The 21,712-nt window shown below is 46.3% G+C and overlaps 1 protein-coding gene across 1 annotated transcript; it reads left to right on the top strand.

Moving 5' to 3' along the window:
* Window positions 1–924: 924 nt before the first annotated feature.
* On the top strand, window positions 925–21,712 carry IRF3 (interferon regulatory factor 3). Its single transcript, XM_061589912.1, has 10 exons — window positions 925–995; window positions 2,048–2,258; window positions 7,088–7,262; window positions 7,389–7,495; window positions 10,948–11,002; window positions 12,241–12,351; window positions 14,501–14,593; window positions 15,715–16,083; window positions 17,891–18,009; window positions 21,179–21,712. Exons 2-10 carry the CDS (start codon window positions 2,094–2,096, stop codon window positions 21,335–21,337), a joined length of 1,353 nt encoding a protein of 450 aa, XP_061445896.1. The 5' UTR covers window positions 925–995; window positions 2,048–2,093; the 3' UTR covers window positions 21,338–21,712.

Here is a 21,712-nt window from a genome sequence, read left to right as displayed (position 1 = left end):
ACCCTCTGGACTTTGTTTTTCAACTTTCTTTTTACCAATCCCCTCATTTTTGTGAAGTTTCCTCTTTTGAAGTCAAATGTGACCGTGTTGGATTTTCTTGGCAATTGGCCAGTTACATGTATGTTTAATTTAATAGCACTGTGGTCACTGCTCCCAATCGGTTCAACAACACTTACATCTCGCACCAGGTCCCAGTCCCCACTGAGGATTAAGTCCAGGGTTGCCGTCCCTCTGGTCGGTTCCATGACCAACTGGTCTAGGGAATAGTCATTTAGAATATCTAGAAACTTTGCTTCTTTGTCATGACTGGAACACATATGCAGCCAGTCTATGTCCGGGTAGTTGAAGTCACCCATTACTATCACATTTGGATGCTTCCTCAATTTCATATCTCATCTCAAGGTCTCCCTGAGCATTTTGATCAGGGGGACGATAGACCGTTCCCAGTATTAAGTCCCTCCTGGGGCACGGTATCACCACCCACAACGATTCTGTGGAGGAGGCGGCCTCTTTTGGGGTTTCGAGCTTGCTGGATTCAATGCCTTCTTTCACGTATAGAGCAACTCCGCCACCAATACGTCCTTCCCTGTCCTTCCGATCTATGTTTTCAATAAATAATACACAAATATAATGCAGCATAAAGGAACACGTTTGTGCCTCTAGAATTGTCACTGTGCAGTGCATTCACAAAAAAAGGACACCATCATGACATCCTCAAACTGGCAGCTGCAACACTATTTCGGTTCTTGGGACATTAAAAAAACAACAGCGAATGAGTCCCCAAACTCCCCTCTTTTCTGCCTCATAACAAAATCTTCCGTCGAGGGAAGAGGGGAATTCTTCCTTGCTTGGGCACGAAAATGGTTCTCGGGGCAGAAAACCGAAAGTAATTTTGTGAAATCACGTGGTGCCGCAGCCTGGCAGGCTTGTTTCGCGGCTCGCTGGGGAGGAGGAGCTCGTTGAGACGGAGGTCGGAGGAGAAGCCTTCCTGGCAGGTGAGTCCTTCGTTGCGAGATGCGGGGACAAGCCTTCCCCCCCGCACTGGCCCTCACAAATTCGACACAGCCTCGTTGCCCTCCCCACTCCAGATCTCAGATGGGAGGATCTTTAAAAGTTGGCCTAGCAGCCGCGCTTCCCGCAGGAATCCCAAAACTGCAGGTCAACCCCATGCGTGTTTACATGAGCATCATTCCAGCTCGTTTCAATGAGACTTACTCCCTAAGTGAGCTCCGCTGATTTCAGGGGGACTCGCCGCTTGTTATTTTTGTATAGGGTTACAGCCTGACAATGTAGACCGAACCATAGTCTGCTCAGCAGTAAGGCCCGTTGCGTTGCATGGTGCTTTGCAGCCTTCCTTCCCCCAGCGCTGCTGGTTTTCAACTTAGCGAAGCTGAGCTTTCCTCCCTCTCTCCCCCAGCGCCGGACTCCCAAGCAGGAGGCCTTCCTAGGCTAGTTTCTGGGCTGATCCAGCAGGGCTCTTTGTGGTCTTAAAGATTGAAAGCACTTTGCTTAGTCTGAAAAGGATCAAGAATCCCAGTAATGTAGTGCCAGGCCAGGCAGGCACACGCACAGTCTCTCTAAGAGACACACAGGCATGCCCCTTATTCAAAAGGATGGTTTGAGACGGTGTCAGAGCCAGTGTGGTGTAGCGATTAGAGTGTGGAACTAGGAACTAGGACACCAGGGTTCAAATCTCTGTTCAGCTATGAAGCTCACTGGTTGACTTTGGGCCAGTCACTGTCTCTGAGCCTAACCTACCTCACAGGGTTGTTGTAAGGATAAAATGGTAAGGGGGAGAACCATGTTTGTATGACACCTTGAACTCCTTGGAGGAAAAGTGGGATATAAATGTAATAAATAAATTAATGTAATAAATAAACATACAAGAGCAGACAAAATCTCTCATCTATACACACAATCTCTATCAAAGACACAACAATCTCGCTCTAAGGCACACAAACCCTCCCTCCCTCATACACACAGCAGTGCTTCTCCACCCACTGTGGTGTGTGATTCATTCTGCCACTCCCTTTTCTTTCCCCATCAGGTTAAACTGTGACATATCTTTTACACTCCTGCTTCCATAATCCTCCATGTGTACTCAGAAGCCTCTCATTGTGCCCTGGCTAATGGAACAGTTGGATGCCCAGCGATACCCAGGCGTGTCATGGCTAAACCCTGAACGGACACTGTTCCGAGTGCCATGGAAACATGGGTCACGGCAGAGTGCTAGCTCTGAGGATTTCCAGCTCTTTGAGGTAAATTGCTGTCCTGGCAGGGGTATACTAATCCGGGGTCTTGGGGGAATGTAGATCCTTTACTTTTTGGAGAGCAGAGTCCCAGCCAGGTCCCTAGGTACGAGGCAGTCATCATGAAAGGGAGCATATTAGCCACTGAGAAGAGTCTTTGTCCTTTCATGCTGATTGGAGCCAATCAGAGTGAAAGCAGGTGAGTTGGCCAGTGAGAAGACTCTTCTCAGTAGATAACACATAGACTTCCCTTTCATGTTGATTGTTGTTATGGAGTATGGACTCAGTGATGACACGATCAAGGGAGATGAGGGAAAGTGGAAAACAGGACATGGCTATGAGGGGTCATGGTGTGATTATTATGAAGGGAAACAACAACTTCAAAGGATGAGAACCCCACTTTAACCAAAGCTGAATTACAAAATTGGGCTAAGTGGTACGCTAGCTTAAGTTACTGGAGTGATAAATATAATGTTAATGTAAATTTAATAAATAACACAACTGAACATGATTTAAAACAACCAAAATATACAATTAAAATTTAATCAATACATATAGAAACATATATAGTGCCGTGAAAAAGTATTTGCCCCCTGTCTGATTTTCTGCATGGTTGCATATTTTTGGCACTGAATGTTATCAGATCTTGAACTTAACCTAATATTAGGGAAAAGGGAACCTGAGTGAACAAATAGCACAAAACCCCAATCTATACAGCAGTATGTAAAGGAATACCAATGTTAACATAATTTAACATCTTAAAATAAACAACATTGCGTAAAATGTTATGTATTATCACAGCACTGTCAGTGTGCATGGAGGTGCTTTATAGAGTGGAAGTGGTAGGTCCCTGCCCCAAGGAGCTTACAATTTAAAATTAAGCATAGGGGAAACAACAGAAGAAGGAAAAGGAAGTGGAGGCAGGGGTAAATAGGAAAGCAATATACAGTTGTTTCAGTTACACATGCTTAAGCTTAGTTACAGGATAAGTCACAGAAGGGCATGGACTAGGAGGTGGTGTCAAAGCCTTTATGGAAGAGGTGGGCCAGATTCAAAGTGTTGGTTTTAACCTATAAAGCCTTATACGGCGCGGGACCACAATACCTGCTGGATCGCCTCTCCCGATACAAATGTGCCCATACACTGCGTTCTACATCGAAGGCCCTCCTCCGAGTTCCGACTCAAAGAGAGGCTTGGAGGGTGGTAACAAGAACTAGGGCCTTCTCAGTGGTGGCCCCCGAACTGTGGAATAGTCTTCCCGATGAGGTGCGCTTGGTGCCGACATTGCTATCTTTTCGGCGCCAAGTTAAAACCTTCCTCTTTTCTATGGCATTTTAATCTAACTTTAAATTTGTTTTAAGTTTTCAGTAACTGATTTTAGATTTCTTATTCTTTTATATGTTTCTGTTGTATCATATTATGGAATTTTATTGTATATATTTGTATTCTTTGTTGTACACCGCCCAGAGAGCTATGCTAGTGGGGCGGTATAAAAATCTAACAAATAAATAAATATAGGTGCGATTTGAGGAGGGATGTGAAGGAAGAATGAGAGGTGGCATCACAGGGTCTACTGGGAGGCAGCTTCAAGCATATGGCGTAGTAATTATGGGGTCCTTTGAGGGAGCAGAAGACCTTCAGATGGTGGAGGAGACCACCAGGTTGTACAAACAGAGGTCTTTCTGAAGCACAACAATATACATATTGAATATCATCCAAAGTTGCCTCAAGATCTGCAGTCAAATGTCTTCTTTGCTCGGCTAACACCTGCAGTTTATGCTCACTGACACTCTCTGGTTGGGTAGTTGCAAGTTCCTGAGCTTCTTGTAGTTCTTTCCTATTAGATGCCAACTTCTCCAATACCAGTTTCTTCTTCTCAGGTCGTACAGTTCATTTAATCCCCTTTCACTGGGTCTTATAAATAAATTTCTTTGTGAATAAGAGCCGAGCTGTTCTACTGAGCCACTCAGTAGCTGAAGAGCTATTGATAAATCTCTAGATGGTTTGCATTAGATTGGCAAGAGTTTCTGTCTTGCATTGTTTTTAACAATAGCAACAACAAAACAGTCCCCCTCTCTCCAAATTAGCCTGCTGAATCTCAGAAAGTTGACAGAGGGCAGGGGGAACCAGGAATGGATTTTGAGTGGAAGCATTGCGAGTTCACTTACCTAGTACTGAAAATCAATTTGTGGGTTGAGTATGTGCTCAAGAGGCATCCCATTTTGTCATCTGAAGGGTATGCCTGCTCCCCAGAACCACTGTTTTGCATCTGGTTTCTGGTTGGTTGACTTCAGTTTCATTTTTAATAAAAGCATGAGAAATTATTAGATCCTCTGCCCAGTCCCAACAAAGAGGGTATAATTACTTCTCATGGGAATATATATTATGAGTCTTAATTAGCTTGGATATTTTAAGCCTGGTGGTACAGAGAACATAGGCTTCAGAAGTGAGGGGAAACACTTTCTGGCCTCTGCCATCCACTGGTGTGTGTGTGGTGTGGGCTGCTGGGTTGTGTATGTGTGTGTGTTTTTAAAGATGGAGAGGTCTACCTGTTCAGATCAGATGATAACTGCTCAGATTATGGAACTTCTGTGATTGGTACCTGAATTGGCTTGCTTTCCTCTTCTTTCACTTCTCATTTTTTTTGTTTTGTGCCATGTCTATTAGACTGTGAGCCTGCAAGCAGGTACTGCCTTGCCTTTTGGTCTCTGTACAGTGTTTAGACATTTTACAGCACTTTATAAGAGATGATGGTGGTGGTGGTGGTAATAATAATAATAATCATTTCATATGCTTGAAGGAGTACTCTGCTTGGTGGAGTGTGGCCCCCTGCCCTGGTTATGGATTTTTATATCCATTAATGCCTCCTATTGAGCCTATGTCCTCTTGTGTATTCGTTGTAAAAGAAATGTTCTTAAGGGTGTTTATCTATTCCTGTTAGGGATGGAAGGATCTGACTATTTCAATTCTCTCAGTTTCTCATTTTTCCAGTCTTAAATTTGGTTCTTCCACATTTCTTCAGCAATTTGTGATTTAAAAAAAATCTTCATGAAAGTTCTCAGGCATTTTAGTGAGAATTCTAAACACATTTTAGTAGGCAGTTTTGACTAATGTACAGATATCTGCAAGCATTTTTTTCCAAATGTAATACATTTCTGTATGTTATTTTCACAAATATATTCATTTTCATGCCTGCTTTTGCCTAATACAGCCTTTTGCAAACATTGCTTAGTTGGAGAACTGCATTGTAAAATTCAGATAGCTGCGAATTTTGAAGGATGGCTGTGTTTCAGTTCTTACACTGTTTTGGAAAGTGCAGATTATAAATTCGGCTTGAAATGAGAACTGAATTGAAACTTTCGTCCATTCCTATTGCCTATGCAAGAGCTCTCTTGATTATGGTCTAATCAGACTAAATGACCACACTGTGATGGATGACAACACATTTATCTAAATTTCATGATAGTATATTGGAGCCTCGTATTGAAGCACTAACCTGGTAGCCATAGACGGCAAGGAATTGCATGCAGGCGAGTGAACAGGCCAGTGGAGAAGGGATGGAGCGTTCCCTCCCTCCTCTGCGCTCAGCACAAAAACTAAGTGGGATGCCAGAGGTGGGAAGCCCCTCACTGCTTGCCCAGCATAGAAATGCAACAGGCTACAGTGCTGGAAGAAGATGGAGCTCTCCATCTCTTCTCTACCCCATAGCAGGCTAGCATTTTTTTTAAAAAAAATTGCAGGCTGTAACTTGTGTGGGTCCCTTGGGAAGGGGCCATAGCTCAGTGGTGGAGCAGAAGGTCACAGGTTCAGTTCCCAGCATCTCTCGGTAGGAATCCTGCCTGAAACTCTGGAAAGCTGCTGCCACTCAGTGTTGACAGCAGGGCTGTGGAGTCGGTACGCCAAACCTTCGACTCTGACTCCTCTATTTTTCTACTGTCTGACTCCGACTCCAACTCCTCTATTTTTCTACTGTCAGACTCCGACTCCACCCAAAATTGCTTCTTGTCAATCAAAATTTATTTGGAAGTCGGAGTCGGTACATTTCTACTGACTCTGACTCCACCCAAAATTGCTTCCGACTCCGACTCCACAGCCCTTGTTGACAGTACTGAGCTGGATGGACCAATGGCCTGTAAAGGCAGCTTCCTGTGTTCCAGTATACAAGGCTGGCCTATTGGATCTTTGTCCTAGTGTATGCTGAATTTCACATATTAAATAACGTTAAGTGGGGGGAAGGAATCTGTACGACACAATGTGTTAAGAAGGTACTGTACGTAACTTAGAATCAAACTCAGTCAGAATTGCATCATTCAGCAGGGCAGGAATGGAAACCTGCAGCCTTCCAGATGTGGCTGGACTGCGTCTCCCATCACCCCTAAACGTTGGCCATGCTGGCTGGGAGTTGGAGTCCAGCAGTGTGTAGAGGGCCACTGGTTCCCCATCCCAGCAGCAGGGTTTAGAACTGCCTGTGCCAGCTGGGGCTGACGGGAGTTGGAGTTCAGCAACGCCTGGAGGGTGCCAGGTTGGCGGAAAGCTGGTTTAGAAAGTGAAGAGCACACAAGCATATGGTCTTTCAAGTGTTGGCTGAACAAGGGAGGAAAAAAACACATACTCAGTTTTACAGGTGAGTGGAAGAGCCCTGAGACAACTAATCTGAATCAGTTAAGATGACACAAGGGTTGCCGTGGGTCTTTCAAGTAGGCTGTCTTGATGGGGAGAAATGACAGGGGTGTGTGCGAATGAGAAGCATGCTATAGGTGGGCTTAGAAATCTACCATGGCGGAGAAAAAAATAACTCTGGCCTGGAGGAGGCACCTTCCTTCCTTCCTTTCTTCTAGGATTGGGCCATTGCCAGAGGCCACTACTGCCCAGGGTTTGGCCTGCGGACCCCGTCTGAATGGAAAAGAAACTTCCGCTCAGCCCTGAACCGCAAGGAGGAGATAAAGGTGATTCAGGATAACAGCACAGACTCAGAAGATCCCCACAAAGTGTTTGAAATCCAGCGTACTGGAAGTAAGACTGGACAACCCAGAGGCCTGGGGAGGGGCTTCCGGTGGGGATCCCTAGGCGAAAGATGCAAGACAGCTGAGGAGCTGTGGGTCAGATGGAAGCCTCCTTGTTTATAATCTTCTCTTGCAGGTCTGGATGGCTGTGCCCCAGGGGCATCAAACCCAGCGTCTAGCGACATTTCCCCTCTGTCAGCTGGCAGCATGGGGCTATGTGGAGGTGGTTCATCTTCTAAGCAGGTCAGTGCTGCTTCTGGCCATCCCACTCCCAGCTTCCACGGAATGGGGAAGTGGGGAACAGAAAGAAGAACTAGAGCGGCTTGGAGGAGAGGGACCGGTTAGGATGTGGGAGTAGAATGAGGACTAAGGAACGTAAGAGCAGGAGAAGAATTGGGCTGGATCAGACCAGTGGCCCATCTGGTCCAGCATCCTTTTCTCACAGTGGCCAAGCAGTTGCCCATACCGGAGTGCAAGAGCCCTTGCCTTATCTGTGGTTTCCAGCAACTGGTGATCAGAAGTGTCCTGCCTCTCTGTGGAGACAGAGCACAGACATAATGGCTAGTAGCTTTTGATAGCCTCGTTCTCCATGAATTTGTCTACTCCTCTTTTAAAGCATCCAAGTTGGTGGCTGCCACTGCCTCTTGTGGGAGCAAATTCCATGGTTTAGCTATGCGTCGTGTGAAGAAGTACTTTTCTTTTGTCTGTCCTAAATTCCCCAGCATTCACTTTCATTGGATGTCCCTGAGTTCTAGTGTTATGACAGAGGGAGGAAAACTTTCCTCTGTTTACTTTCTCCACGCGATGCATAATATTACATACTTCTCTCATGCCTCCTCTTACCTTTTCTCTAAATAGGGCAGTTGCTCTACCCCCTTGACCATTTTGGTTGCCCTTTTCTGACCCTTTCCCATCGGTAGAATATCTTTTTTTGTGGTGAGACAACCAGAACTGTACACAGTATTCCAAATGTGGTTGCACCATAGATTTGTATAAGAGCATTATGCCATCAGCAGTTTTATTTTCAATTCCTTTCCTAACGATCCCTAGTATGGAGTTTGCATTCTTCACAGCTGCCGCACACTGAGTCAACATCTTCCTGGAGCTATCCACTACGACCTCAAGATTTCGTTCCTGGTCAGTCACTGCCAGTTCAGACCCTGTGAGCATACATGTGAAATTAAGATTTTTTTTTGCTCCAGTATGCATAACTTTACACTTGTTTACATTGCATTGCATTTGCCATTTTACTGCCTGTTCACTCAGTTTAGAGAGGTCCTTTTGGAGCTCTTTGCAATCCCTTTTTGTTTAAACAATTCTGAACAATTCACTGTAATCAGCAAACTTGGCTACCCCACTGCTAACCCCTAACTTTGGATTGTTTATGAACAAGTTAAAGAGTACAGGTCCCAATACTGATCCTTGGGGGACTCCACTTTCTACATCCCTCCATTGGGATGAGAACTGTCCATTTATTCCTACTTCCTGTTACTTAATCAGTTCCTGCCCCACAAGAGGACCTCTTCTCATATTCCATAGCTTACTCAGGAGTTTTTGGAGAGGTATCGCATTGAAAGCTTTTTGAAAGTCAAAGTACACAATGTCAGTTGGATTCCCAGTTTCCCCAGGACAGATGTTAAGCTAATTGGCCTGTAATTTCCAGGATCCCCATGTTATCCCTATTTAAAAATTTGTATTACATTTCCAATCCTCTAATATGGAGTTGGATCTTAGGGACAAGTTACATATTTTTGTTGGAAGATCAGCAGTTTCACATTTGAGTGCTTTGAGAACTCTTCGGTGGATGCCATCCAGACCTGGCGATTTGTCACTTTTTATTTTGTCTGTTAGGCCTAGAACGTTGTCTCTCATCACCACTGCTTGCCTCAGTCCTTCAATCCTGTAAAGGTTAGTTTGGGCATAGGGGCCCACCCTATATTTTCCACTGTGAAAACAGCTGCAGAGAATCCACTGAGCTTCTCTGCAGTCTCCTTATCACCCTTTAGCAGACCTTTGACTCCCTTGTCATCCAAGGGTCCAGCCACCTGACTCTATGGGACCCGGTATCAGCACCCACAATGATTCTGTGGAGGAATCTGCCCCTTTTGTGATTTCTAGCCTGCTGGACTCACTGCGCTCCCTGTCCTTCCTATAGAGTTTATATGCAGGGATAATCGTGTCCCACTGGTTCTCTCCATTCCACCAGGTTTTCATTATGCCCACTATATCAATGCTGCCCTCTAAAACCAAGCACTCAAGTTCACCCATCTTGGCTTGGAGGCTTCTGGCATTGGCATATAAACATAAATAATGCCTCTTTTCAAGACGTTTTGGCCTGCAGTGCTTTGACCTCTCTGAATTGCTATCCTGTGTCCCTCACTCACAATGCCTAGTTCTATGCCTCCCCTATGTAAATTACCAACTTTTTCATCTTCATCCCATGGGGGAGATTTGTTCTGAACTCAACACTCCTCAGCTCCTGTCTGCTTCCCTCCTGCAATCAGTTTAAAAGCTGTTCTGCCGCCTTTTTGATTTTAAGCATCAACAATCCATCACTATTCATGTCGAGCCTGTCCCTTTTGCACAGGCCCAGCTTGTCCCAAAATGTTCCCCAGTGCCTAACAAATCCAAACCCCTCCTCCCAACACCATTGTTTCATCCACGCATTGAGACTACAAAGCTGCCTCTGTCTAGCTGGTCCTGCATTTCAAAGAAGGCCACTTTGGCGCTCCTGGCTTTCAGCATCCTACATAGCAACCTCCATTTTGCTTCCAAGACCTCACAACTACATTCCCCATGTTATTGATGCCAGTGTGCACCACAATCACTGACTCCTCTCCAGCACTATCTACCAAGCTATCTAGATGATGGGCAACCTCTGTGCCAGGCAGGCAAATTGCCCTGCAGTCTGCATGCCCATCATCGCACATCCAACCATCGTATGTTCCTAATGATCCCAGCACCCACTACCAGGATCCCTCCATCCCCCTGGAGAAGTGTCCTCAGCACAAGAGGGTATCTGCGCATCCCCCAAGGAATGGTTCTCTTCTAAGAGATTGTTTCCCTCTTTCTCGAAGTTACACTGTCCTTCCTTGAGACCCTCATTCTCCATGATAGCAGGAGAGAGCTATCATCCTGGGAGTGGGACACAGCTATCATGTCCCCAGAGGTCTCATCCACCAACCTCTCTGCCCCTCTCAGCTTTTCCAGGACAGCCACCTTGGCCTCAAGGGAACAAACCTGTTTCCGAAGAGCCAGGAGCTCATTGCACCAAGGACACACCTACAACTTCTGTCCCAGGCAGATTGTTGAAAGGTGACAGACAGTGCAAAACAATGGAAAGCCCCCATGCTGCAGCTAGATTTCTACCTGCATAACTGTTTTTGTAGTTTATGGAGTTACTTTATCGGGAGCTTAGGTTTTGTTTAAGTTAAGGGAAGAAGAGGCAGAGTGGTATGTCCTGGCCCTCTTTCTCTGATAAGCCTTCTCCATTCTGGGGAAGGGCCATAGCTCAGAGTTAGTGCATCTGCTTTGCCGACAGAAGGTCCTTGGTTCAATCCCCGGCATCTCCAGGTTGGGCCCAGAGTGGCCCATCTGAAACCCTGGAGAGCTGCTGGCAGTCAGTGCAGACAACACTGAGCTAGATGGACCAATGCTGTCAGTATAACGCCGCTTCCTATGTTCTTGTCTTTCAGGGCGATACGCTGGAGAGCGTGCTGAATTCCCTGGATCTCTGCAGCCCCATGGAAGGTGAGTGATGTGGATCAGAGAGGAATCCCGCAAGGGGTTGAGTAGGATGCTGGGGAAAAAACGAGGGACTAAAAGGAGGAAATGAACAGAGGGGTGTTTCCCAAACCATGTTCTGCACTCATGATCAAGCCTGCAAATTGACTTATTTTGCAAGACTGCCTATTTTATGTAGAGATGCTCAGTTTTCTTGGAGACATAGAGGTAGGGTGTATGCTTGGGGTCAAGTGGCCATACAGACCACAGAAGCTCTCCCCCCTTCCAAATCCCTTGCACCCGTTTCCAGTTTGCATATCTTTTAACACAGACCCACATTGTTAGAATATGTAAGATTGTGTTCCTTCTTTTCCTGCTGAGCAGCATTAAGCTGACTCAGTCCTAGTAAGCGGAGCTGGAACTGGTAGAAGAGGGATGGGGAATCTGTCGTCTTCCAGGTGTGGCTGGACCACAGCTGCGATCACACTTGCCCATTGGCCATGCTGGCAAGAACTGATGGGCCTGACAGCATCTGGAAGGCTGCAGTTCCCCATCTCTGTCGTCAAGAAATTAAGAAGTTTTGCATGCCATTTTAATCTGGTTTCTATACTTGTGTATACTTATACTTATATATTTGTGTGTATATATAGATCCACAAATACTTTCCCCTATCCAGAGCCTGTGGGGTGGGTTAGAAGTCTAAACTAAGTTAAATTCTGCTCCATATAATGGATCATATGCATGAGACAAGAAACAGCTCTGCATAAAAGCAGCCGAAGGTGGTGGTGATGATGGTTGAACAATGGAGACAGGATTACAACTTGGACATTCTATTTTCAGCCTCCCATCCCACCTCCTAGAATGTTTTCTTTCCAGATCCAGAAAGAGGAATTCTGCATCCCAGCCCCATTACAGCCCATTCCGAAACAACAGCCAAGCAGCTGTAGCTCAGTGGCAGAGCATCTGCTTTGCATGCAGAAAGATCCCAGATTCAATCCCCAGTATCTGGGAGAAACCCCCTCTTTGAAATCTGGAGAGCTGCTGCCAGTCAGTGTGGACAGTACTGGGCTAGGTGGACCAATGGACAGACTCAGTAGAAGGCCACTTCCTATGTTCTGCCGTAATGCACCAGGGCCCGTTTCCCAAAGATTCCAAAATTTTGGCATTCTCAGGTTTGCACTCCAGAATCAACTCTTTCTGTTTATGTCTGTTGAATATCAAGTTTTGTCCATTTCTTTCCTACAATATCTCATATTTGGCTCTAGGAGGAGAAACTCCAGCTGGCTATGGAGGCCCACCCTCAATCAACTTGGATCTAGATCTTCCCACAATCTCAATGCCGCATTTGGAACAGATTTTGGGAACCATTGAGTTTGGTGAGCTTCTTGGATCTGGAAGAAATACTGTGCAGCTAAAGCAGAGATTGCCACCAATAACCCTTTTATCTAGGGGTTGGAGGAGAGAAGGCAGATATTTCATAGATCTTTGCAGTAGATCAGCAAGTGTTTTTGACTCCCAGTTGTTTGACAGTAGCAGCAACAAAACCCAAAACCGCTTCCACCATTTAAAAGGTTAGGCTGTTGAAATGAACAAAGCTTAGGACAAATCCAGGAATGTTTTTTTGTATGAAAGAACTGTGAGCTCGCTTAAGGTTCTGAAAACAAATTCCTGAACTGAGCATGCAGATAGGTGTGCTTCATCCAAAGGGTATGTTCATCCCACACTGAGCCTTTATGCTGCACATGGTCGCATTTGGTTGACCTTGGGGTTCTGGTAAGAAACCAAAATAGATCCCGCAAGCCTGGAATCTGCCACTCCTAATCTAGAGTAGCTGCCTTTCCCAAGGAGTTTCTGTGTCTCTAGTACTAGAATTCAGCATGTAAAGCAATGATGGGCAGAAATTGGCCTATTTCATTTCTGCCCACTTTGCGGCACTTAAACTGGCAGGAGTCTTGCCAGAAGAAAGGGGCCAACTGTCACGGTTTCCCTCCTCCTCCTCCATCCTTCTGTATGAAAGGTAGGAAGTGAAGCTTGCTGTGGAAAGAAAATCCAATCTGGAATACAAATACTTCTCCCCTTTAGGAGGGAATTCTGACCCGATACTCAAGGCTCTACCTTCCTATAACCTAATTTTCTTCTTGTTATTTTAATTCGGGGCGGGGAACATTTTTCACCTCAAAGGCCGCTTTCCCTTCTAGGCAAGATTCCAAGGGCTACATGCCAGCAGTAGGTGGGACCAGAGGCATAAGTGGGCAGAGCAACAAAAGTAAATTTTACCTTTGTATAGCAGACTCGTTGCTATACACACTCTTCTCTGTCCTCCATCCAGGCAAGCAAGCGGCATTCTCAGAGTTCGCAGACGCGTTCCAGCCAGGCAGAAGCACTTGAAGGGCAAAGCAAGGGCCAGCAAGGGGTGTAGCTTGGGGACAGTTCCACATAGGGAGAGGCCTGGAGAGCTGGGCTTGGCCTCCGGGCATTCAGTTCCTTGCCTCTCTTTTAAGTGGAGGACTCTGTTTTCTCTTTCCCAGAGTGATACTTGGAGCTAAAATGTTTATGGGCAGCTAAAAAGAAATGTTATTTGAGGAAGGTGAGGAACATAGATATATATGCCTGCCTAGTGCAATGATGCAGAGAGGAATAAGGGAGAAACCATTTTCTGGTTTGCTTTCATTCTTTTGACTCAGCAGTCTTCAAATACTTTTCTTTTGTTGAGCCAATCCTGGGCAGTTGGGATGACGCCAGGAAGGAAGTACAGGGATTTCAACGCCATTTTAATTTGGTTGGATATTTGTAGGCATTTTTTTTTAACTGTTGCCTGTCCAGCTGGAATAGAAGTCTAAACTGTATGAGTTCTGCTGCAGGTATCAGATTCTGGACACAAGGAAGGCAAATGAACAGCTCTGGGAGAAAGAAAGATCAAGTGCGGCTGTGATAAAAGTCAGGGATGAAGCTTGGAAATTCTATCATCAGCCTCCCATCCCACCCCCTAGAGTGGGGGTCTGGGACCCTTGGTCCTCCAGATGTTGCTGAATTACAACTCCCACCTGCTGCAGCAAAGATGACCAATGCCCAGGGATGATGGGAGTTGTAGTCCAGTAATATCTGGAGGGACAAGGGTTCCCCACAGCTGCCCTAGATCATCTGCTTTCTTTCCAGATCTGAAAAGAGGAGCCCCATGTCTCAGACCCGTTGCAGCCCATTCGCTCCAAAAGAATCAGAGGAACTTTGGGTCTGAGCATCATTTGCCCCAGTGTACCAACTACACCAGGGGTAGCTAAAGTGGTGCCCTCCAGATATTGTTGGACTCCCATCAACCTCAGCCAGCATGGCCAATGGTCAGGGATGATGGGAGTCGTCCTACACCTGGAGGGCACCGTGTTGGCTTACCCTTGGACTAGGCCATTCTCCCAGAGATTCCAAAAATGCCAGTCTTTTCTGCCTCCCTCCCTAGATTCAGTCGTGCTTTGCATGTTGGGTATTGAGTTTTCATTTGTATTTTTTTCTTCCCTGATGCTCCACATTTAGACGATGAAGGCCTTCCCCCATCTAAGATGGATCTGGTTCCACCCACATGCACGACACCGCCACTGGAGCAAATCCTGGGAACCGACATATTCAGTGAGCTTCTTGGATCAAGAGGCAATATTTTCCTATGTTTTTAGTAATAGAATCCAGCACGTGAAGCAGTGGATTTGGCTTGGCAGGACCACCCTCCTGTCAGTCATCTGATATCGTAATGACACCAGATGACTGATAGGTTGGTGGAACCACCCACCTGTCAAAGTTAACGCATAGGGGAGACAGTGACCAAGTAGGAGCTCAGTCCTACTTTTTGCAGGCGCAGCCGGACCAGCTGTATCTCCACTGGCCTCACACCTGACGTCACATGTCACAGTGTGGTGTGCATGGTGGGTCTGGCAAGCTGCCGGCGTACAAGCAGACCACAAGAACGCTTTAATAAATGCTCCATCCCCTGCCCTTGCAGTTCTGCTCACTGCTATTCTAAGGGGAATTTGGTAGAGTACCAGCGGACAGATCAAGCTAAGGCTAGAGAGAAAATGAAGCAGTATTTTCGGGGTCATCTTGAGGGGCATGTGGGGTGTGGCCACTGTGGTGTTGTAGTGGTTAGAGTTTTGGACTGGGACCTGGAAGCCCAAGTAGAACATAGCCATCAGGGTGAGTAGCCATTGATAGCCTTAGCCTCCATGAATTTTCTAACCCTGTTAAAGGCATCCGAGTTGATGGCCATCACTGCCTCCTGTGGGAGTGAATTCCATAGCTTTACTATGCGCTGTGTGAAGTACTTTCTTTTGTCTGTTGTGAATCTTCCTGCATTCAGCTTCATTGGATGTCCATGAGTTCTAGTGTTATATGAGAGGGGATTTTTTTCTCTCTAACCGCTTTCTCCATACCATGCATCATTTTATACACTTCTATCGTGTCACCTCGTACCTTTTCTCTGAACTAAAAAGCCCCAAATAGTCATCTATAAGACTGCGCTGTTACATTGAATTACCAAGGATGCCTGGCTAGTTTGGAAGAGGTTTGGCAATGGAATGCCGATTAGCTGCAACTCAGTGGTGATTCTAGAATGATACTTGGGGGTGTGCATGTCAAGCCCTAAGTAGCTATTTTCCTGGGGGACTAGCAAAGGGTATGTCTACGGCAGCTGAGAGACAGGAAGGGCGGATGGTGTTTTGCACCTGGATCCCCTAAACAATCTTTTCTCTCCTCTTCAGAGTCAGATTTTGAGGTACGGGCCTACTATCGGGGTCGGCTGGTCTTCGCTGACGTGTTCAAGAACACACAAGGCCTGTGCTTTGTGCCTCCCGGCTCCCCCAGCCGCTATCCCGATTTGGCAGATGTGGTGCTTCCTGACCCAAGCACCTTGAATGATAAGCTGCAAGCATCTTACACGCAGCGCATTCTGCAAGGGGTGGCTCCAGGGGTGCTTCTCCGTATCGAGGGTAAATTGCTGTGCGGCATGCGCCGAGGCCATTGCCATGTCTCCTGGAGCCGGTCGGAGACACCTGAAGATGACACACCGCATGGAGAGCTACCAAAGGAACAGTTTGGTTCCATCTACAGCCTGCAGCAGTTTGTGCAAGGTACACCAGGTTTGCCCCTACCTGTCCCATAAGGGCTCCTGCCCAAGGGCTCACCCCTGCTCCTACTACTATAGAGGTTTTGCCACACACTGTTATTTTCTTTCTGCCACTGTTGGAGGGGCAGGCACTCACACACCAATTTAAATACAAGCAAATGGAGAAGCCAGTAGGACAGGCATGGGGAACCTGCAGCCCTGGAGATGTTGCTGGACTCCCAAGTCCCATCAGCCCCTGCCAGCAAGGCCAATGGTCCACGATGATGGGAACTGTAATCCAGCAAGAACTGGAGGGCCACAGGTTCCCCATCCTTGTTTTGGGAAGTGCATATTTCAGACTTGGAACTTTGCCCCCCCTCTATCTCTTCTGCCTCCCACAACCCAGCGCCAGTAATCTGTTTTGTAGTGTTGTATGTGGATTCTTTGCATGGAATTGTGTGAGGGTAACCTGAAATACTTGCAAAGCCCTGCAAACCAGGGTAGTAATCCAGTACTGGTATTTCCGATCCCCTTCTAGAGTCATGCACAAGAAAATAATTCGTCAAAGAAACCAGCTCTTCTTGACCTCCTCTCTTCCTAGCTTATGGGGCACTGGGAGAGCCAGTTGCTCTGCTAAGAGAGCCCTCTGGCAAAGAGGCATTCAATCCAGTCAGTTCTTGGCTGGTGGAGTTGGGGAAGAAACATAGAAACCTGCCTTGTACTAAATTAAAGCTTTGGTCCATCTAGCTCAGTATTGTCTATGGAAGTGTTCTTCAAAATAGGGTCCCCAGATGTTGTTGGACTACAGCTCCCATCATCCCTGGCTGTTGGCTAAACTGGCTGGGGATGATAGAAGTTGTAATACAACAACATCTGGGGACCCAAGGTTGAAGAACACTGGTCAGTGGCACTGGCTGGCAGCAGCTCTCTCTGGTTTCCGACAGGAATCTTTCCCTAGACCTAGATTGCCAGGGATGGAATATGGGACTTTTTGCATGTACAGCATGTGCTTTCTACCACTGAGCTGTGGCCCTTCATTCTAAGGCAGAGCTGAGGAAGCAGTGGCCCTCCAGGTGTTGTTCAGCTCCCATCAGTGCCACCAGAGTGGTCACGGTTGATGGACACTGTAGTCGCAGGCTTCATCTGCTTCAGTTCCTCTCCTCTAATTCACACTTTCTGCCCAGGTGCATGCCCATGTTCTCTAGAAGCTCCATCCCAGTCACTGAGAGAACTTGGGCTTAAACTAAATTTTGAAACATTTAAACTCACACAGATAAGTACATGGCACACATGGAAACAAGCAACAAACAACCACATTATGGCCAGAACCCCTCTCCGCCCAAGTCCCAGAGGGAAAAATACTATTTGGATCACCATTAGTGCTCTGAAGACAATTCTTGGCTGATAGGGTCTGGTACAACTCATCATCAAATAGTAATGGCTTTCCAAAATAATAGTCGAGTTGGGATCCACTATTTCTGAGGTCATAGTTATCACCAAGCCTACAGCCATCTAGGACAAAACACATGTCCCTGCTGTGTGCTTCCTTCCCCGAATCCATGTTCTGTGCATGTTGGGAGACTTCTTTTGCAGTTGGGGTGGGGGGCAAATTAGGGCGATAACAAATATGTAGTGATATCAGCAGACATATGACTTTAGTAAGCAAAATAACTATTTGCAACAGGTGTCTTGTGGTAAGGGGTTAAAGGCCATATAAATAGCAATCAAGATGCAACCACCAACTAGGGAACAGGTTTTGCATTTTCCTCTGGTCGGGCAATAGAATATGAAACAGTGTGTGTTCTCTCTCTCTCTCTCTCCCCCCACCCCAGAACTGATCGGATACATGGAAGGGCAGAAAGGCTCTCCTAATTACACCCTGTGGCTGTGCTTTGGGGAGGATTGGCCCGACACAAAACGGCCCTGGAAGAAGAAACTGCTCATGGTACAAGTAAGTACCTTTGCCCCCTTGTCATGCTAAATGCCAACACCCTCCAATACGCTTTTTCATTTCCCCGTAAATAAACCTCTGCAAGTGCAGCCTCAATTTTTTTTAACACAGATCAATTGCCACAGCCAAGGTTGTTCATGTATGGTTTAAAAAGGGGGCTATACTTTCAGCATGTTCTTGTGGGCATCTGTCAGTCGGAGTAGGTATAAGGAAGACCTGAAGGGAAATTCTGCCCCCCTGGTGGTTGTTTGGAATGGACCCTCTGCATTATCTTCCTCCTCTTTATGCCAAGCCTTGTGGGTTTGATGTGCATTTGGGGTACTGACAAAACCGCTATCCCACCATTCTTTGCTCGGAAAGGTATCCAGGCAAAGAGAACAAAAACATGTCCTGCTGCTGTTGACACATTGAAGAGCTTTCCCACTTGAAACAGAACAATGTTGACATTAGCTATAAATGCTCCTCTGAGGTTAGGTTGAGTAGGCTGGACCTCCAGATGCTGTTGGGCTTTCCATCAGTCTCAGCTAACATGACCAGTGGTCAGCGGTTATGGGCCTTGCAGTCCAGCAATATCCCTCCCTGCTTTATTGTACACGAGAGAAGAGGGAAATGTCTTTTCTAGGATGATGGCTGGGGTGGCCTGTGCATCTTCTTTAAACCAAAGCACACAAATACTTTTTGTAAAACTAGGATTGACTGAGATTTCTTGACTTCTAGACCTGTGGGCACCTTAAAACCTAAGGCCTCAGGCTCCCCATCCTTGAGCTAGAGTAAGATTATTCAGTAATAATGGCACAAGCAGTGATATTTGTATCTCTAAGTTCAAGTTATGTTGAAGTATAATATACCTCTCATGCCTTCTGTTTTTTAAAATTGTGTTATGCAAACTAGAAATTTGTTAAAGTAGACATAGCAAAATGTATTCCTGTCTACTGTGAGATCCTCTCTATGAAACATTGTACAGCCACTTACATTCTGCACCCAAAGTCAAACTGGTTATTTCCTCTTCCTGAATAAGCTACTTAGTCTGGATGCTTTTAGCAGGGATAGCCAACAAGGTGCCTTCCAGATGTTGTGGACTACAGCTCCATCATTCCTGACCATTGGTCATGCTAACTCACTGAGGCTGATGGCTATTATAAACTCTGAACCCAATACTGGGATATTGACAGGACTTTGAAACAATGAGCCCAAGAAACTTGGCCATTCTTTTACAATGAAAGCAGAAAATTTACAGCCAGAGCTACATGTGCCTAATTTTCAGTGACTAGAGAATCACAGAATTCGTAGCAAGATAAAGTATGCTGCTGTTGTTGTTTAAAACATCAATAGCATTAGTTGTGTCTTAGGATTTGTACAAAACATAGAAGTTGCTCGTCAGTATGAAATGGCTCATACTCTTATCTACCTTACTGCAGTCAAGAAAAAGAAAGGGCTGTGCAGCTGAGCCCCGAGCCAAATTGGGCCTCTTCAAAGGGGCATTTGGGCCTCGCCGAAGTGGCTTCCCTGCATGCAGGGAAGATGCTTGTAAAGGAGCAGCACCCTGCAGTGGGGAACCCTCTTTCTTATCAGCTGATAGGCAAGAGGATTCATCCTGTGTGGTGCTGGTCGTTGCTCGTTCATGGGTGGCTTCCCTGCATGCAGAGAAGCTGCTTGTGAAGGAGCACCGACTGGCAACACGCAGGATGGAGTTGTCTGGCTTACCAGCTGGTAAGCAAACTGATTCCATCCTGTGTGGTGCTTTCACCCACCTGCTCTGAGGGGGGGGGGGAAGAGGAAGAGACGTGGTGTCTCCTCTTTCCCACTCCTGACCATATTTTTTAATACCCCCACCCCCAAATAGCTTTTGAGATGGATCCGGGGCAAGGCGGGAGGTCCCCTCTTCAGGACATGGCAGATTGGCCCTCCCTAGGGTTCACAGATCAGGGCCACGGGGCAGATAAGGGCTAAGTGCAGCCCTTAAAAAACCCCAGCCTCCATCTCTTACCTGGTTTTAAGATGGTTACAGTGAAAGCAGAGACATCAGATAGGGCTACAGCTCATGGTTAGTGAGGGGAGAGCTTAACCATTGTTAATTTATATAAATTTTGTCAACTATGAACTGCTTCAGATGACACAGCAGTAAAAAAGGCCAGGGAGGAACAAAGGGGCTGTGAGTTCCTTTTTGGGAGCCCATGCAGTCTTGGTGAGATAGTTTGGCTTGCCGTGCCATGCAAACCAGCTGGGGGGGGAGGGGGACTGGGGTCAAAAGGCCATGAAATGCAAGGGGCAGCACTAGACCTGACAGTTGTACACAGAGCAAAGACATCTTCCCTCACCTGTGTTCTGCCACAGCACAGATATGCAGACTTATGGCAACCCTTTGAATTTCAGAGCATTTGGGCCCTACCATTTACAGCCCCCCCTCCCCCAGCTTTCTCTGCCCGCATAGGCGTCTGCCAACCAAGGCTAGCACTTCATTCAGGCAATGAATTGGGAACGAGTTCACAAAAGCTTGTAAGTTTTAAGGTGCCACAACACTAGGGGGCTATCATGCAATTCAAGAAATCTCAGTCAATCCATCTATTGCATAATCTCCCATGAGTAAAAAAAACCACAACAGTTCTAAAGAAAAAAGTATTTTGTGTGCTTTGGTCTACAGATGATGCACATTGTCACCCCAACCATGGTTACAGAACAGACATTTCAATAAAGTAGGGATGGGGAACCTGCAGCCTTCCAAACATTGCTGGACTACAATGATCACCATCCTTGACTGTTGGCCACATTAGCTGGGACTGATGGGAGTTGGAGTCTTAACAGCAGCTGAAGGACCACAGGTTCCCCACCCCTGTAACAGATAATTCCTCTAAGATGGTGCATGTCATCTGCAGCTTCTATAAGGACTTGCACTTTTTACAAAATCAGATGCCTTGATCAATTGCAGGCTCTACTTTAGTTGATTAAAATATATTTTTTCTGATTGATTAACTGGCAAAACACTGTAGCCAATCAGTTTTTGATGCAGCAGGCATACCTTACTTTTTTTGTGATGCTGGGGATAAGGTGGGAACTAGCTATAGCCGCTGCTGGGGCATGCCCTGTGAATGGAAGAACAAGGATAATGCAATGCCAGGGAAGAACTAAATGAAGAGTTGAACACAAGCAGTTGTTTTGTTTCCCCCTACAGGTCATCCCTAAGGCATTAGAAGCTCTCCATGACTTGAGCCAGGTGTATGGGGCATCATCATTACAAGGAGGCGAGCCGGACCTGAGGATATCAGACTCGCTGCAGGAATCCTGCTTCCTGGACCAACTGCGAGAATGGGAAAAGATGCAGTTTATTTAGCCCATTTCACAGATAGGTAGACTTGGCCCTCTTCCTCTGTCACCTTTGGATCCTTCTGTTCTGTAGAACGATGCTCCCCTTCCCTGAGAAAGGGAGACATGCTGACAGCTGAGAAGCAGCTCCCCCTGTGGAGATGGCTGCTATTCTCTTGTAGAAACCTTCCATTCAGACAGCCGACTGACTTCATAGGTTTCAGTTAGCACCTTTACGTGCTGAGGATATTCAAAGCTTGGCTTTCTTTTGCTTCATATGTGCTTGTTACTATTGTTCACTACCCTCTTCATAGGACAATCCAACATAGAACATGAAGAACACTCAATTGATGACCTCTGGACATCCTAGTTATGCTTACAGTTCAATAATATTTTAACTGTT

The sequence above is a fragment of the Rhineura floridana genome, chromosome 11 (assembly GCF_030035675.1).
Source record: "Rhineura floridana isolate rRhiFlo1 chromosome 11, rRhiFlo1.hap2, whole genome shotgun sequence".
Classification (NCBI taxonomy): Eukaryota; Metazoa; Chordata; class Lepidosauria; order Squamata; family Rhineuridae; genus Rhineura; species Rhineura floridana.
This window is presented reverse-complemented; position numbering and strand designations above follow the sequence as displayed.